General features: G+C 43.1%; 2 protein-coding genes and 1 long non-coding RNA gene across 3 annotated transcripts; 1 reads left to right on the top strand and 2 right to left on the bottom strand.

Moving 5' to 3' along the window:
* Positions 1-4,066: 4,066 nt before the first annotated feature.
* Positions 4,067-7,141, bottom strand: LOC108094577. Its single transcript, XM_017195194.2, is given in 3 exon segments — positions 4,067-4,599; positions 4,602-5,521; positions 6,923-7,141. Coding segments are annotated over 2 exon segments (1,227 nt in total). The 5' UTR covers positions 5,481-5,521; positions 6,923-7,141; the 3' UTR covers positions 4,067-4,251.
* Positions 7,142-8,366: 1,225 nt separating this feature from the next.
* LOC108094576 lies at positions 8,367-16,116 on the bottom strand. The gene is made up of 3 exons (XR_001771562.2): positions 15,762-16,116; positions 8,965-9,055; positions 8,367-8,570 (listed from the first exon to the last, which is right to left on the bottom strand). It is a non-coding gene; the product is annotated as an uncharacterized LOC108094576 (long non-coding RNA).
* Positions 12,005-14,179, top strand: LOC108094575. Its single transcript, XM_017195192.2, is given in 3 exon segments — positions 12,005-12,174; positions 12,832-14,028; positions 14,030-14,179. Coding segments are annotated over 2 exon segments (1,254 nt in total). The 5' UTR covers positions 12,005-12,174; positions 12,832-12,897; the 3' UTR covers positions 14,153-14,179.
* Positions 16,117-16,800: the final 684 nt, after the last annotated feature.

Below are 16,800 nucleotides of genomic sequence, written 5' to 3'. Positions count from 1 at the left end.
AGCCGCAAAAGTTCAAGGAACTTCAAATTGGCTTAAGTGCTTAAGTTCGATCCGCTTCTTTCACTTTCACTTTAACATTCACTTTCACTCCTTTTGGTCCTTTCACAGCATCCTCATCCTCATCGTCATGCTGAACCTCAACCCCCTTGATCCCCTCGACTGACCGTAAAGATACTTAATTACCCTTCGGATGGACGGCGATAAGAAATGTATCTATTAGCTTGCATTTGGCATTGTGCCGAGAGCTAAAGTTTGTCGGGCAAACAACATTAACATAGGCAATCGGAATCGCAATCAGGCGATCTGAAGATCGGAAGATCTGGAAATCTGGAAATCTGGAAGATGGAGGACAACCCTTTTGGCTGCCGTCGGACTATGCAAATCGATTCGATTGCTTGATCCTGTGATCCTGTGATCCTGTGGTGAAGAACGACTCCTGATCTCCCGACCTCACTCATCCCTCGAAGAAAGTGCGACTATTTTTCAGTTTGAACTAGGATCCAAGGTGTCTTAACAACATCTCACTGGAAGAGGAGGAATTCCTTTATACTTAAAATCAGAGACAAGGACATTCATTTGGCGCGCAAACCCAAACTAAAATTCAAGATGTTGTCCTGGAAGGAAGAGGGAAAGAGAGAGAATATGGAAGAAATGAGGGAGCGAGGCACTCACAGCACACAGCACATTGATTAATCGTCGAGGATCTGGATTTTCTTACTGCCGTGAAATCAGAGCCTTTGACAAATACAAATAGTTGGCAATTTCCCCGCCGATCCTCCCCTGATCTGGTTTTTGTTTTTTTGGTTTTTGGGCCACTTTCATATATTACTTATTGCTCACGTCATATGGGATTAGATCCTTGTCCCTCGCAGGACGATTTCCCTCCATGGTGCTCCATTTATTGACAGTTGCGATTCATTCTGCTTCCCGATTTCCCCCTCCATTCCTGCTGCTTCCTATATCCTATATAGGAAAGTATGGCCTGACGTTGATTGTTGTCTCACAACCTCGCTAATGATCTTTATCAGGTTTAAGCACTCTCCAGAGATCTCTAAGTAGATCTTTCGATTTCACTCCATTAGAGTTCATTTTATTTCATTAACAAAGGTGTTTCAGCAATATCACAAAGGCTTCCGAATGAAATACCTTCAAAGGATTGGGAATCTTCTTTAAGGGGTTATATCCAGTTGCAATTTTGAAAAAATCGAAAAATTTTTTTTTACCTATTTTGAATGTACATATATATACTTAAGAATATTGTCCGATTTTTTTCAAATTTTAATGACCCCTACCTTTTTCCAAATATGGGTTTGATAAAAGAAGAAAAAGAGGCATACCTTTAAAAGTTTGTATTTTAATTCTCCAATCAACTGCATCATCAGTTAATTTTTAATTTTTTGGACACCCTTTCCAAATTCCAAAAAATGGGTTTGCTGAAAAATGACCAAAATGCAGTACTTCTAAGTCCAAAAGCTTGTCCAATTTTACTCCGATTTTGAAGTGGCATACCTCTTCAAATTTGTATTTTAATTCTCCAACAAACTGCATCATTAATTTTATTACCTTATGTACTTTATATAATATTATAAATCCCTAGTTGGAGAGCGTGTTTCAAAAGTACAAAAAAGATCGCGCGAATTCGCAGCTTCTGGCACTTTGGGTTCGCTTAATTTCCGGCACTTAACCCTATTAGACCGTCAATTGTTGTCCAATTTACAGCGGCAACATGTGGCAGCACTTGAGCAACTCCTTCAACTTACTTTTCTGCTCCCATTTATCCTTGGTTCCCTAGATCCTCCTCACCTCGCTCCCGCTAAACGCTGTTTGCACTGAAAGCAAAATTGAGTGTACTTCCTCTTGGATGCTTATAAGATTTTATAGTTTCGATGCGTTTTTACTGTAGGGTTTTTAGGTAATGAAAAATATTAAATTGATTGGTACTGAAAGAAAGATGTAACTCATTATTTTTATTTTTTTTATGATAAAAATTTATCTAGATAATTTATCATCGTGTTGATTTTTTACAATCGTAACATTTTATACTTGTTAAAGAGTTTTGTTAAATGTTTTGCATATATCCAATATTAAAGCATATTTATTTCAGTGTATAATTGCGTTGGTGTTTTGCGACGACAGCTGTCCCCGAGGACTTCCCCCTCCCCCGCCTTCGCCCCCTACTTCCTTATCCGCCGACGCATGCCACGATGCGATTTTGTGTCCTTTTTCTTGGGCCTGCTCCTTGTTCTTATCCTCATTCCGAGTCCCATTCCCATTCCCATTCCCATTCCCATTCCCGTTCCCGTTCCCGTTCCACCTTTTGTGTTTGCCGTTGACTCGTGCTCGCTATTCTCGCATATTCCCTTTTGGCGCACTTTTCCAAAAGGTGTTTTTTGCGCCTGCACACTCCTGCTCGAGATTCTTCTCCCCATTCCTGATCCCGTTCTTATGTGACATTTGGCAAGTTAGAGAAAGAGAGTAAGAGAGTGAGAGCGCGGGAGAGGGAGCGGAAAAGAGCGGCAAATCAGAGTGCATCACCTCCACCTCCACCTCCACCTCCACCACCACATCCACATCCTCCACCTTCAATTCATCTTCAAGTCGAGAGTTCTGGAGTTCGGGATTCAGGATTCAGTTTCTCGGGCAGCTGGTTAAACTCAATTGAGCAGAGCAAATGGCAAATGGAAAACGGAGGCAGCGCTCCAACAATGAATCAATGCATTGCATCCGATCTGCGACAGAAACGAGAGCGGTAACCATAAACAGGAACAGGACGTAACAATGGCCAGGGTCCAAAAGGTATTTATCCAAAGGCATTTAATGGACATCTAACAACGCCAAATGCAACAGCCGACACATGTACCAAAAAAACTACATTTCTTATTAATGATATTTCTTATTGTTGAGAAAAATTCTTATATAATATAAATGTTGATATGTATTATTTGATTTTTAGATTTTTTTTATTTTGCAAAGACCAATAATATCTGTATTAAATATTACACCATAATATATCTGAACCCTACAAAGTACTCCTTGTTCAAATTGTATGTTTCGTATCCTGGCCAGCTGACAGGGCAGAATTAAACCGTGTATATGGTATGTATATCTCCGCCCCCTCAAGATCGGCTGACATATAACTGGCATAACTTAGTTATGGCTCGGTAATTCGCAGTCACAGTTCGTAAGTGCACTTACAAAAAAAAAGAATATAATTGTGATATGTTTTAAGTTTCGAACTATTATACATTGGTGGAATCATAGATGAGATTAGAAATACGAAAATGATGTGACAATAACCAGTGTATTTTACTTGCATTTTTTCCAGTGCAGTTATGGATCGATGGGCAGCTCTCGTACTTCTGGAGTACAGTTAACAAGGACCTAGAATCCTGGCATTAAGCAACAAACAAACGGAAAGGCAACCGGAGACCGGAGACCGTGGAATTCAGTCGATTCAATGCAAATTTATGCAAATGCCCACCGTTTTGTTGCCTGTCGTTATTTGTTGGTGGTTCGGTGGTTCGGTGGTTCGCCATTCGGTGGTGCACAGGTGCGTGATAAGTGCCGTGTAAAAGGACGCACAGGATATGCCGCAACATTTTTACTGCGCCAGAGGGTTGGGCAATACCATACAGCCAGTATCTATAACTCCCCCACCCGCGGAATTTCTTCTTGTCCTTCACCTGAATATCCTGTCCCACTCACAAGTCGACGTTCGCCAATGTCCTAGTCACCACGCTGATGAATTCGTGGGCGGAACGCGTCACTGGGATCCGTGAGAATCCTGTTTGCCGCTCAGTTGGCCAAAATACTGCCAAGTAATCCCCACGAAAAGGTAGTTTCGAGAACGCAGTTTATCCCTAATTAATGGTTGTACTTATCTGGCGCTAACAAGGATACAGTTTTGTTTTTGTGCCATGAAGGTCTGTAAATTATAAGATAGTGTTTTTGTGTTCCTTCGCCTCCTGAAAAATGATATAACAATTTTTTCTTTTTTGAGACACCTCCTCAAAGAGGAAAGGGGGACCCATATTTGCAAATAACAATTACAATTATAAAGTGTATGTACTTTTTATTAAAATCAATGTTTTATTGGTCAAAAAAAGTTTGCTTAGATTGTTATAGGATCTGTTTCAACATTCGGATTTCAAGGCAATACGCTGCGCTTTTAGCCACACAAAAAAAAAATGGATTTCATTGTAACCAAACAGTTGTCAAAAATCAACACAAGGAGAACCTTCCACTGGGGGATCACTTCTCCACGAACAGATCCTCGGCGAAGGAGAAGCTGAGTCGCCTCTTGGTGGCCGCCGGCTGCATTCGACCAGCGCAGGATCCCATGGCCATCAGCTCCTCCTCGAAGTCGCTGGTCGAGTTGTGCCCACTGTCCGGACTGATGTGGCGCCTCTTCTGGGCGCACCGCTGGCCACTGGCCACTCCACCAGACTGGGATCTCGCCGCCGCCAGCAGCTTCTGCGCCGACTGCCGCACGCTGGAGGAGATCTTGGTGGCGATCTTCCGCTTGCGCCGCACCACCCGCTGCCTGCGCAGCTGCAGCGAGATCCGCTTTCCGTTGGAGTGCACTCCGAGTGGGAGTGGCATTGGGTGTGGCAGGGGGCGGGGGAGCGCACCTCCCGCTCCTCGAAGTGATCCGCTGGCAGGGAGTCCCTTCGCGAGGGCGACTTCCAGTACTCGCAGAGATCGCTGGCAGGATCAAATGCAGGTCTGTAGGTTGGAGAGTGGGTCTGGACCTGGGTGTGGGTGTGGGTGTGGCTGGTGCGGAGGATCTGCTGCCTGTGCCGCTGGCGGAGATGCTGCCTCGGCTGGCGGGGATGCGGCCCCTTGCGGTTGCTCTCGAGGATCGCGTCGATCATCCGCTCCAGAGTCACATCGCCCATCTGGCTGGAGCTGAGTGTCGTTTGCCCGCTTTCCGGAGCAGCTGGATGGGAATGGGGATGCGGATGAGGATGCGGATGAGGGAGGGGCTTCTGCTCCAGGTAGCGCGGCTTCTCGAAGTAGCTATCCGGGATGCCCACTCCGCGAAGGGCAATCAGGGAACCAGGAATGACTGCGGCATTCGGGGAGTACTCCGCCTCGAAGGTGGGCAGTGTGCAGGCGAACTTGAGGGGAGCTACTGCTCCTCCATTGGCTACTCCAACTGAGGGGGAAGGCGTGGCCAGGATGTTGCTGAGGTCCTTCAGGAGGGGCGTGCGGGTGTTGAGGGTCAAGGAGCTGGTAGTGGCGGGCAGCGGAGTGGAGGTCAGCTGGTTCTCCTTGCCGTGGGCCAAGCCAAGGGACTTCCTCTTCAGCTTTCCCCGCAGGGCGTGGAACTCGCTGTAGCTGGAAGCCACCACCTCTGCTTTTGGCTCCATTGATCCCGTTTCCACTCCCGATCGCGATCCTGATCCCTTTTCCATTCCCAGGAGCAACTCCTTGGCCAAATACGAGTTCCGCGGCTGGTTGACAGCCCACTTGAGCATCTTGCCAGCTGTCCTTTGTTGCTCCTTCAATCCCAAGATATCTGGAAAGTGGCAAATAAAAAAGATAGGGCTAGTTAGCAATTGTCTATTTTTGCGAAACGGGGAATAACTTGAAGATACAAGAGGAGGTAGAAGGAAAAAAAAGTGGAGCGAAAACCCGATCAACTTGTAGCGAAACGAGTTTCGCAAGGGGTTTCCTTGGTTCCTTGGGATTTCGGCAAGGATTCGCACTTCAGCTTCCCAGAAGCCGATTTCCGCAAGGAGTTCCTGATTGATTCTGGTTCTGGTTCCGCTTGTCCTTGCAAACAATTGATCGGGCACAAAGAGCCGCTGAACAAAGGAAAAGCGCGCTAAAGCTCCGCCAATTCCTGCGCCTCTGCCTCCGGTTCCCCTTCCCATTCCCATTCCCATTCCCATTCCCGCACTGCCCTCCACTCCAGCTGCGATTCAGCCCAAGGTTCTCTGCCTCGAACTTCGCTCGGGTGGTGCGACGGCACAGGGAGAAAATATCACCCAAAATTTGTCGGCATTTTGGCTTTTATTTGCCATCTAGTAGAACATTTTAAACACTTCGATTCCGAGAAAATAGTTTCTGATTATGATAAGTTAACTAACATACATTTTACCATATTCCCAGAAACTTCCTGAAACTTTCGCAATATTATTTATTGGGTTCCTACAAAATCTTTTATAGAAAAATCTCTTTGAAAGTTAAAGTAATTTAAAGAAGATGAACTTCTACATATTTTAATACCCAAAAATCTGACTCAAATATTTTCCAAAATCATTTTTTTAAAAAGGAACTACGAAGCTTTTAATTGAAAACAGGTTCTTTTCAAGCTTTCTGTTCTGATTAAAAAGTGATTTGAAGATTTGTGGGGAAAAATGTGCTTAAAGAAAGGGATATTTTTCCCCGTGTGGGTCAAAACCAAAATGGTGGTGCCGGCACACTCTGGTCCTCCTCCTATTCCTACTATTCCACCTCTTCCTCCTGCTCCTCTGACCCATCCTCCAGTGGTGTCGATCTCCGGCCACTCGAGTTGGATGAGCCGATGGATGAGGGAGATCCGATCCGTCCAGAAAAGCGAGGAACGAAGGGATTTTTAGGATGCGTGCTAGCATTTTTGCGCATTTTGCAGCCGCCGCTCTCGTTTTGGTCTGAAGAGCACTTGAGCACTTGGCCGAGAACCCGGGGTTCGGGTTCGAGAACCCATTTACCCATTACCCATAGCCCAAAAACCCAAAGCCCGAAGGCAAAGGCCCATAACCCAAAATCGCACGCGCACAATTTATGCATTTTCATGCGATTTTAATGGGGTGTTTTTAATTAAAGTTCGCTTCCCAGACACTTCGGCTTTAATGCATTTTTAATGCACATTTAGCCGAAAAATATGCACACATGTTTCTCTACATTTCACTTCATGCACTTCACTTAAATTTACCTTTTTATTTCAATTTTTAGCTGGCGATTTATCCGCGTTTAAATTTCGTATATCCAAAATAGAGTTCTTTCTTGATTTTCACAGTCAAAAAATAGAATAATTTTGCTTGTTGCACGGTAAAAAAAAAAAATATGGGCAGGCGTGGTAAATCAGAATTTTAAATTTTCAAAAGTTCCTTGCTCGCGATTGCATGAGAACGAGAAGGACACGTCCTGTCGAGGCAACAGACGAAAAGTGACTGATTCTCCCTTCGCACGCAACGTTGCGTGCTCACCTCGCCGAAAAACTATCGCTCCGAAGGGATCACCCTCTCTCAGTACACTGCAAAACAAACTATATAAGATTCATACCTTAAGCCTTAGCAAGGGATGTATAAACTGTTCCATTCCAGATGCCTGTTAAAAAAACTACATAACATATGAATATATATTTCATAAATAATAAATAAATTTCAGAAATAAGCTAGTTAAATCCTGACTGTTAGTGTAATTTTTGCAAATATTTACCAAAAATTTTATACACCCAATCTGTTTATTTCAGTGTACCGGTTGAACAACCACCTTTTCGGCAGCACCTTTCAATATTGAAGGTGAGATTGCTTTTTGCTTTCTCTCTTTCTCTCTCTCTCTCTCTCTCTTTGTCTTCCAATCGAATGCAGAGGTATTTGCTTTGGATTTTGGCAGGACATTCCCTTGGACTGAACTTGAAAACCTTCTACCACTTCCACTACCACCACCACTAACCCTGCAATGTCAACCCGTCCCGCCCCCTGGAGCGATCGGGTTGATATTGAAATCGAATGCTTTGCATTCCATCTCGCATGTCATTTCACTTGGCATTTGTCAAATTCGGATTTCCACCGAGTAAATGTTTGACAAATGCCCCGTTTACGATCAGCATATATTATATTAATGGTTCGCAAGGGACTCGCCATTGGGATATCATTTGTGCGATTGATATACAAATTCGAGAATTGATCGCTTCCAATGGAACAATTAGAAGAAGCTGATTGAGACCTTATTTTGGTCTCTGGGAAATATTTCTGGGATGGTAAACTTAAACTATTTGAATCGAATTATTTAAAAGAGCTTACGGCACTTTAAATTACGAATGAATTACCAGGAATTATTTTGTTGAATAAAACAGGTTAAGCAGCCCAAAGTATTCAATTGATTTTCAAAAAACTAAAGCTAAGGCAACCATAAATAAAATTTTATAGCTGACTTTGAAAACTGTAACATAAATTGGTAAACATTATTTTAGGAAGAACTTACAAAAGATTAGAAAAATTTAAATTCTACACAATTATTTTTACAAATCTATTCTTTCAAATTTTCTTAAGCCGATATAAAAAGCGTTCAGCAATGTAATACTATAGTGTGTGCCTAAACAATGCATTGCATGACCGGCTTTTCACATCCTTTTTCCGTTGGTTTTTCCCCAGCCAGATCCAATTATTCGCTGTGTTCTGCATCACCTATTGAACTGCAGATCCTTTCTTGGGATTTCGCAAGATCCTGGGCAAATAACCCGATCGAGAAGCCTCAGGTCCTTGAAGTGCCCGTCTGTCTGTCAATGGAAGCCAGCTTTTCACAGCGATCCCAAATCAATCAAGGGATCTGCAATCTGGGTCCTTTTGCCCGCCAGCCTTATCGAGTAGGGAAGAACCAAAAAAAAAAAAAATAAGGATATATATAAAGCAAAAGGAGGCTCTAAGTAAATACAAATACTCTGCGCAAAGGGAGCTCCGTTCGCTCGTTGAAATTCTAAATTATGGCCCATAATTCAGGGCCAGGTTTTAATAATTTTGCGCGCCCCGAAGGAGAAAGGAGAAAGCAAAGGTGAGGGAGCAGGAGCAGGAGCTCGGTTGGTTAGCTGTGCTAATCCCCGAACACAGCTGTCCGCCGGCCAGGGATTGTGGCTCCTCGCAGGACCTTCCTCCTTTCCGTGCCTCCTTAAGGCTTTGCGTCCTGGCGCTATCAGTGTGTGCGGCGTGTGATTCAAGATTACTTCCCCCGACTCCTCCTCCTCCATTCGCTTACCTACTTTCCACTTTATCTAGATGTCCTTGCCGCCGCACGTTTTTCCTGGCGCGATCGGCAAGCGGGATGGGGCGGAAAAATAGCAGCGATCCTGCAGAGAAAAGAAAGCCATGGAGGTTATTAAATCAAATATTTAAAAGTAGCTTAACCAAGCCAAAAAAAAAAAAAAAACATTTTATTTTAATCAATAAAACTTGGTGTGATGAGAAGCTAAGATAAAAATATATTTATGATTATACATATTGGAATATATCATTCACATGTTGTAGAAATTCAATTTATTTTATTTGTATTGCTTAATAATATTTGTATAATGGTATTATGTGCATATTTTACTTTAAAAGCATTCAAAGCAAAATAACATTTTAAATTAGTACATAATTCATATTATTATAGCAATCTCTCTAATGTAACTAGTTTCCTGAGGTACCATTTTTTACTTATTTCTTTATGTGTAGAAAAAGAAAACACCATTGAGTGGAAAAGCGATTGGAAAGGAAGGAAATGCAGAAGGAAAACGGTAGCAAATCGCCGTGCAATTTCTCCATCTATGAAAAATTGCACAATTGTTGGGCAATTTATTAGCGGAAAGGCTGGAGGAGGAGCTGGAAAATAAATCGAAATGAAACTCCTGCCCTAATTTATCTTGCTTGTCACCCTCTCTCCTTCTAGCACTCTCTCCGTCTCGCTCTCTCCTTCGATCCCTTCGGCATTATCCTTGGGCCCTTCGTTGCTAGTGACCAATGCGTAAAATTGCCTTCGATTGAAAAGGACTGGCACGGATTATTGGGAAGATCGGTGAGGATCTCAAGGCAGAAGATTCGGGCAGCTGCTGCTGGCCAACTTCCACGAGATCTCCGCCCAATATTATTGATTTATTTCAATTCTCCTCGTTTTTTCCCGAGATTTATCGTTGGTCACTCAACATTGCAATGGGGCAGCTGATTGCTGTCCGATGTCTCCGATGCAACCTAATTTCCACTTTTCCCCTCAATGGGACAGTAAATTAGGGCTCACTTTGAATTTGGTCTGGGAAACGCGCCTCTCGAATGTCAATTTTGCGAAACGAAGGTTTGAGATTTATTTCAATAAAGCGATTGTGAGAAAAACGATTGAGAATTGGTTCCAGATTGCTGAAATCCCACGACCCAAAAAATATATTATACAAACTAGAAATAATATAATAAAATATATACAATTTTTAGTGAGAAATCTAAACTCAACTTGAAATACGTAATTAAAAAAGGGATCTTATTCAAATTGCAAAAAATCTTCCTTATAAAGATGTCATTCAAATATTCCCATAGGAATCAATTTAAAATCCCAATGGAGGTGGTCCTGATGAACTCATATCACTTGAACATCTTCAATTGTCCAAACAGGAGCCATAAATTAGTAATTCACTTGGTGGTCCGGAACTGTATTGAACTGAATGGAAAATCCTCGAAGGACCTGCTTCAATTTACTTCCTATCCAAAAGGTGAACCTAAAATGTTTTTTCTTTTGCAAAACACTGTCAAATAAATTTGCCAGGCAATATGGACAAACAAATAATCGGGGATTCCAAGGCTTGCGAATGGGCAGATGTCCTGCTTCCTTGCGGAAAGATTTAATTCTCTTTTCCTTTAAAACGGACACTCGGCGGCTGCGAAAATATCATAAATTTTCGCTGAGGGGAGAAAGCAGGAGGGAAAGTGAAGGAAACGTAGACGGAAGGAAGGACGAGGGAGCAGGAGCCCTTTAACCAATAAATTGCAAAACAATTGCACAATTTTCCACAACATTTTTCTCCAGGCAGCGACGTCGGCGTCGGCAGCGCAGTCACTGCTCAGCTTGTCCCATAAACAATGGGCCAAAATTGTACAATGCCCAAGTTCCTGTGCCACCGCTTGTGTGTTGTCCTTTTCTTGGCGAAAATCGAAAAAGAACGAAGAAGTACTTTCTTTCAGAAGAATTCGTAGAGTAGAATGTTAAATATCTCGTACTATGTCTAAACTTAGGTAGACGATCATAAAAAACGTTTTCAATTAATTATGATTGACACACACATTTTAGAATATATCACAAATGTATATTTCGGTTTTATTCGTTTTAGAAATTGTAATTTATAATATTTATTGAAATATTATATTTATCATAATTAAAATTCCAAACTAAAATATACTTTACCAATATAAAATACATTCTTCTGAAATAATATTAACATTGTATTTCTAGGGTTTAAGACTTTTCTAACTTTCAGTTCTCTAGATTACCCGATATCTAGTATACCCCTAGGATATAGAAAAACAGGGTGTAAGAAGGAAACCAAGGTGAAAGGAGCCACACGCTGCGAGAAAGGTAATTGAAAATTATGTTTTGTGGCGTAAGCGGCGATGAGAACAGCTGGCCAGCTATGCTCTGTCCCACTTACACTCTTCATATCCCCTTCTCCTTTCCACAGGGGAACCTGGCCAACTGATCATCTTCGGTGGCCATTAAAAAATCTCACGATCATAGAAGATTCGCACAGCTGTTGCCAGGATCGTAAATCGATCGGTAAATGGTTATAAAAACCGATCATCAAGATAAGTTAATGTGGATCGAAGGGAAGTCTATAATGAACTATGAAATTTCAAAGATATTTTGTACCAACTTATGCTGCATAAATAGTTTTCTAGAAAGATACTGCCTAGAGAGATAGTTAGATAGAAAATGTTTCCGTGTAGAAAAGGATATATTGTTAATTTCTGTTGGAATTTCGGAAGATTTTGTATGCAATTTATAATAAAAAAAAAATTCTTATTTTAAAAATATAACAGGATAGTAATCCTGCCACCCACCAACGGAATTGAATGCTGGTTGAACGATCGGCCCGTTCAATTGACACTGTTGCTCTCTCCTGCGCATGCGCAACATGTCCGTTCTCCCGATCACTTCCGCTCTCTCTCTTTCGTTCGCTCTCTGCCGCTTCCCCGCTCTCCGGTTAACCCATGTCTCACCTCGGGCAGCTAAGGGTTCCGAGGGTTAAGGCGACAGTCATTCAACCAGCGAACGGCGAAGGGAACGCACACAGTCGATCTCCCAGAAAAACGCGACAAACTAAACGATACACTAAAAAAAAAAATCCGACCGAACGTGCACTTACGATTGCCAAAAAAAAATCAGTGAACTCTATTTTTTTGCTGTTGAAAAATATCTGTGCCCAAATCAAAAACCCTATTGAATAAGGTAAATTCGAGTGAAGGATAAAAACTCTTTGAAAATTCGAAAATAAAAGAGAATATAAGTGTAAAAAAAAATAGTTGTTTCAAGGATTAGTTTTAAAAGCTCTTAAACCACATTAACGTGCTTAACAAAATATTAAAAATGATCGACACTCCATTTATCCATTAAAAAATACAAAGCAACCCAACCCAAAAGTACATTTTTAAAGATTATAACTTGCTTTCTTGGGATTCATTCAAGTATTAAATTCCAAAAATATTAAATTCACGTAAAATTTATAAGAGATCCCCTCGAAAATGCCCAAAAATAATTGACCATATCATAATGAAAGTCAATTAAATTATTAAGGTCCAGCCAAGGCTGCCCGTGGTCCATTTAATTGCTCGTGAGGAGTGGTTGATTTCGTTCCCGATTTCATTTTTGCCGCTTGGCTGACTTCGCCATATCAATATATATAAATGCACATATATAAATACGTTCGGTTCGCGGAAAAAGCGCGCCAAAATTGCCGAAAACTCACCCGGCAACTTTGCTGCTGCCCTTTTTGCATTTATTTCATTTTTTTTTTTTTTTGGTTTATCAGAAAGTCAAGTTGTGGAATGCGAGAACCAGAAATAAGGCAACCTCCTAACCCGTTTCCTCTGCTCTTCTTCCTTGCAGCACCCACTACACAATCCAGAAATAACTCAAAAGGAGTATTCCGAGTCGAAGTCCGAGACAAAGAAGATGCTCAAGTGGGCCGTCAACCAGCCGAGACCCTCGTACTTGGCCAAGGATGAGGCGATGGCCGCCAGTGAGCCACCAGTGGGTGCCAGCTACAGCGAGTTCCACGCCCTGCGGGGAAAGCTGAAGAGGAAGTCCCTTGGCTTGGCCCACGGCAAGGAGAACCAGCTGACCTCCACTCCGCTGCCCGCCACTACCAGCTCCTTGACCCTCAACACCCGCACGCCTCTCCTGAAGGACCTCAGCAACATCCTGGCCACGCCTTCCCCTTCAGTTGGCGGAGCTAATAGAGGATCCAATGGAGTAGCCAATGGAGGAACCAATGGAGGAACCAATGGAGGAGCAGCAGCTCCCCTCAAGTTCGCCTGCACACTGCCCACCTTCGAGGCGGAGTACTCCCCGAATGCCGCAGTCATTCCTGGTTCCCTGATCGCCCTTCGCGGAGTGGGCATCCCGGATAGCTACTTCGAGAAGCCGCGCTACCTGGAGCAGAAGCCCCTCCCTCATCCGCATCCTCATCCGCATCCCCATTCGCATCCAGCTGCTCCGGAAAGCGGGCAGACGACACTCAGCTCCAGCCAGATGGGCGATGTGACTCTGGAGCGGATGATCGACGCGATCCTCGAGAGCAACCGCAAGGGGCCGCATCCCCGCCAGCCGAGGCAGCATCTCCGCCAGCGGCACAGGCAGCAGATCCTGCGCACCAGCCACACCCACAGCCATGTCCAGACCCACTCTCCAACCTACAGACCTGCATTTGATCCTGCCAGCGATCTCTGCGAGTACTGGAAGTCGCCCTCGCGAAGGGACTCCCTGCCAGCGGATCACTTCGAGGAGCGGGAGGTGCGCTCCCCCGCCCCCCTGCCACACCCAATGCCACTCCCACTCGGAGTGCACTCCAACGGGAAGCGGATCTCGCTGCAGCTGCGCAGGCAGCGGGTGGTGCGGCGCAAGCGGAAGATCGCCACCAAGATCTCCTCCAGCGTGCGGCAGTCGGCGCAGAAGCTCCTGGCGGCGGCGGCGGCGAGATCGGGAGGAGTTCCTCCCGAGAAGATTCGCCACATCAGTCCGGACAGTGGACACAACTCGACCAGCGATTGCGAGCTGGAGGAGGAGCACTGCCAGCGGAATCGAGGGGGGATTACTGGGTGGCGAGGAGTTGGAGGAGGCCTGCCAACTGGACGCCATGTGGCTGCAGTCGCAGGTCAGAGATGCCACCAAAAGACGCCTCAGCTTTTCCCTGGCGGATCACAGCTAATCCTTAAAGATATTCCTATTTTATTTTATAAGAGACATTTTTTTTCATAGCTCTAAGAAAGTGTTTTTTTTTTTAATCGGAATAAATGATTTTTTGTAATTCAAACTTAAATATTTTACTGGGAAACTGGGAAGCGGGGAAAGTGGAAAGAAGGGGAATTGAAAATTCGGGTGAAACCACAAGGAACCAGCAGTTTATGCAAAACACCTCTTGAAGATCAGCGGAGCATGGAGAGCAATTCTTGCCGAGGGACCAAGTGGTCTTCTTTCCCATCCAAACACCGGGTTAATGAGCGTTTTAATGCTCCGATAGCGAACTATAGTATGTTCACCACATATAGGGGATTCCAGAAGACTCCTCGCCTCGGAAACGTGGACTCTAATGAGGGCCAAAAGAAAAGGGGTTGAGCTACAATTGTCGCATGGAATTATTATTTACGACTCAAGTGCACACGAATCCAGTGGGCAAGCAGCCGAGTTATGTGGGATCTAACACGATAGTGTCTACCTGGAAAAGGAACAGGTAGTGGAACACTACTTAGAAGGGGTTTTAACGATCTTAGCCGGATCTTGGAAGAGGAAGTTGCACAACTTTATTGTTGCAAACAGGGATTTTCGGGGGTTTATGTGGATGAAAGTGTAATAAAAGTGCCATCATATCGGGATAATGGATTTATAGTACTAATCTTGGATATTTTTATTGACACAAAGATTTAAGATTTAGTAACTTTTACTATAATATTTTTATATCACAATTAACAGTATAAATATTTTAATTTTAAAGATATTTTCTAGATCAAATATTCTAGTTAAATGTTCTAGTTCAAATTGCATTAAGGATTTCCTTCACATAAGAATATGCTTTCTACCCAAATATATTATAATAATATCTATATATATATTATATCTAGTTTTTGAACAATCCTAATGAACACAATAAACAATTTGAACAAATGAGTTGACCTCCTGCAGAGCCAAGAAAAGGAGTTTAGTGAGCTTACTATTCCTTGTAACAACTATAACTTGTTAGGAAATTGGGATAACCAGCAATCAAGTATGCAGATCTCCTGCAGGGCAGGAATAAGACCCATTCCCACAGCTCCCCAAGGCGACTAACGTATAATAAGCTATTATACGAGCGATCCTCATTAGCCGACTGGCCAGATGGATGACACCCGATCGATGGCTCGCCAATCCACTTTCGAGACGCGGCGTTAAATGAGCTGTCATAACATTTTGTCCAACCCCGAGACGAAAAACGATGGACGCAAGGAGTGGGTTAAGCCAAAAGCGTTAACACGTATTCTCGAAGGAACTTCCCATGGCAATGGCAATGGCAATGGCAATGTTCACTAGAGCGTGAAACTTTCATATGCAGATGATGATGATGGTCAGCCCATCGTCCTCATCATCATCATCATCTACAATGATGATCTCGTGTATGCAGCCAACAAACATTGTGCAATGTGACGGGGAGAACAAAGTGAAATACTTTATTACGTGATGCCCAATCGCCAGGAGCAAGGAGCAAGGAGGTCGAGCGGTCAAGCAGCCAGCTAGAAGGATATAGGATATAGGAATAACCCGCCGAAATCAGGGCAGGTCCTTACCCTTTTCCTCTTGTCAAACCCTCGTCCTCGTCAGCGTTCCAAACTTTCCTTTCGAACTTTTCCGAAGCGAACAAAAAAGAAGGTTAGGTTAACGCCGCTGCTTTTCCTCTTTATTACTCTCGCTTTTCTTCAGTTTCAGTTTTCCACCGCGATGTTTTGGACTGCTGCCCATTATTATTGTTATTATCTGGTTCTTGTCCGTCCGGCTAATGACCGCTCCCGAAACTCCATTGTTACGAACGCTCCGGGATCTACGCGTCCAGTTCTGGACTTGCCGTCTCATTAAACAGGCATTCCTCTAATTTCGTTTTGATTGAAAGTGAAACGGATACTTACGCATTCAGAAATCCGGAAGTGTCGTGTAGTTGGGAACACTCGGAGACTTCGCTATCTTCTGGTTTCGGATGGTTGACGAGTAATGAGTCGGGTGTTAGTTGAGGCACGGTTCCATAACAGATCGTTCAAATGGAAAATCTGAAAAGGTGTAGAGAAATTAAGTGAATTTTTTAATGGTTACCCCGAAACCAAAAAAAAAAAGCGGAATTTATTAACTGAGGTTTTTTTTTTGTAATGTGAAACTATTTTTTAAATTCTAAAAAATTCTAACTAGGCAATATCTATGCTGTCATTTATAATTTCTATGCAATGTATTTAATTAAAATAGTTTAAAATGATTTATTTTTCTAAAAACAATGGAAAACTTCAAATCAAGTAAACTTCTAATTGAAATATCATCCAAAATTCGATGTTGTGGACACTTTAATGTGGAGAAAGAGATGTTCCGTACAATGAGACAATGAAATCTGCACTCAATCTAAAACCCATTTCGGGAAAATTGAGAAAATTGTGAAAAATCGGCCATTAAAGCGGGCACACTCCAAAACTCTAATTGCAATTTAAACGATTCTCGAGTGGCGAAAATGGAAACACCGGCGCACAGGCACCCGCTTAATTTTGGACAGTGACAAAAGTCGTGAGGCATGTGGGGTATAGCTATTGTTATATCCTTGTATCGCTGTTTCAGGATCGAAAGAGAGAA

This window comes from Drosophila ficusphila, unplaced genomic scaffold (genome assembly GCF_018152265.1).
Source record: "Drosophila ficusphila isolate 14025-0441.05 unplaced genomic scaffold, ASM1815226v1 contig_198, whole genome shotgun sequence".
In the NCBI taxonomy this organism is placed as follows: Eukaryota; Metazoa; Arthropoda; class Insecta; order Diptera; family Drosophilidae; genus Drosophila; species Drosophila ficusphila.
This window is presented reverse-complemented; position numbering and strand designations above follow the sequence as displayed.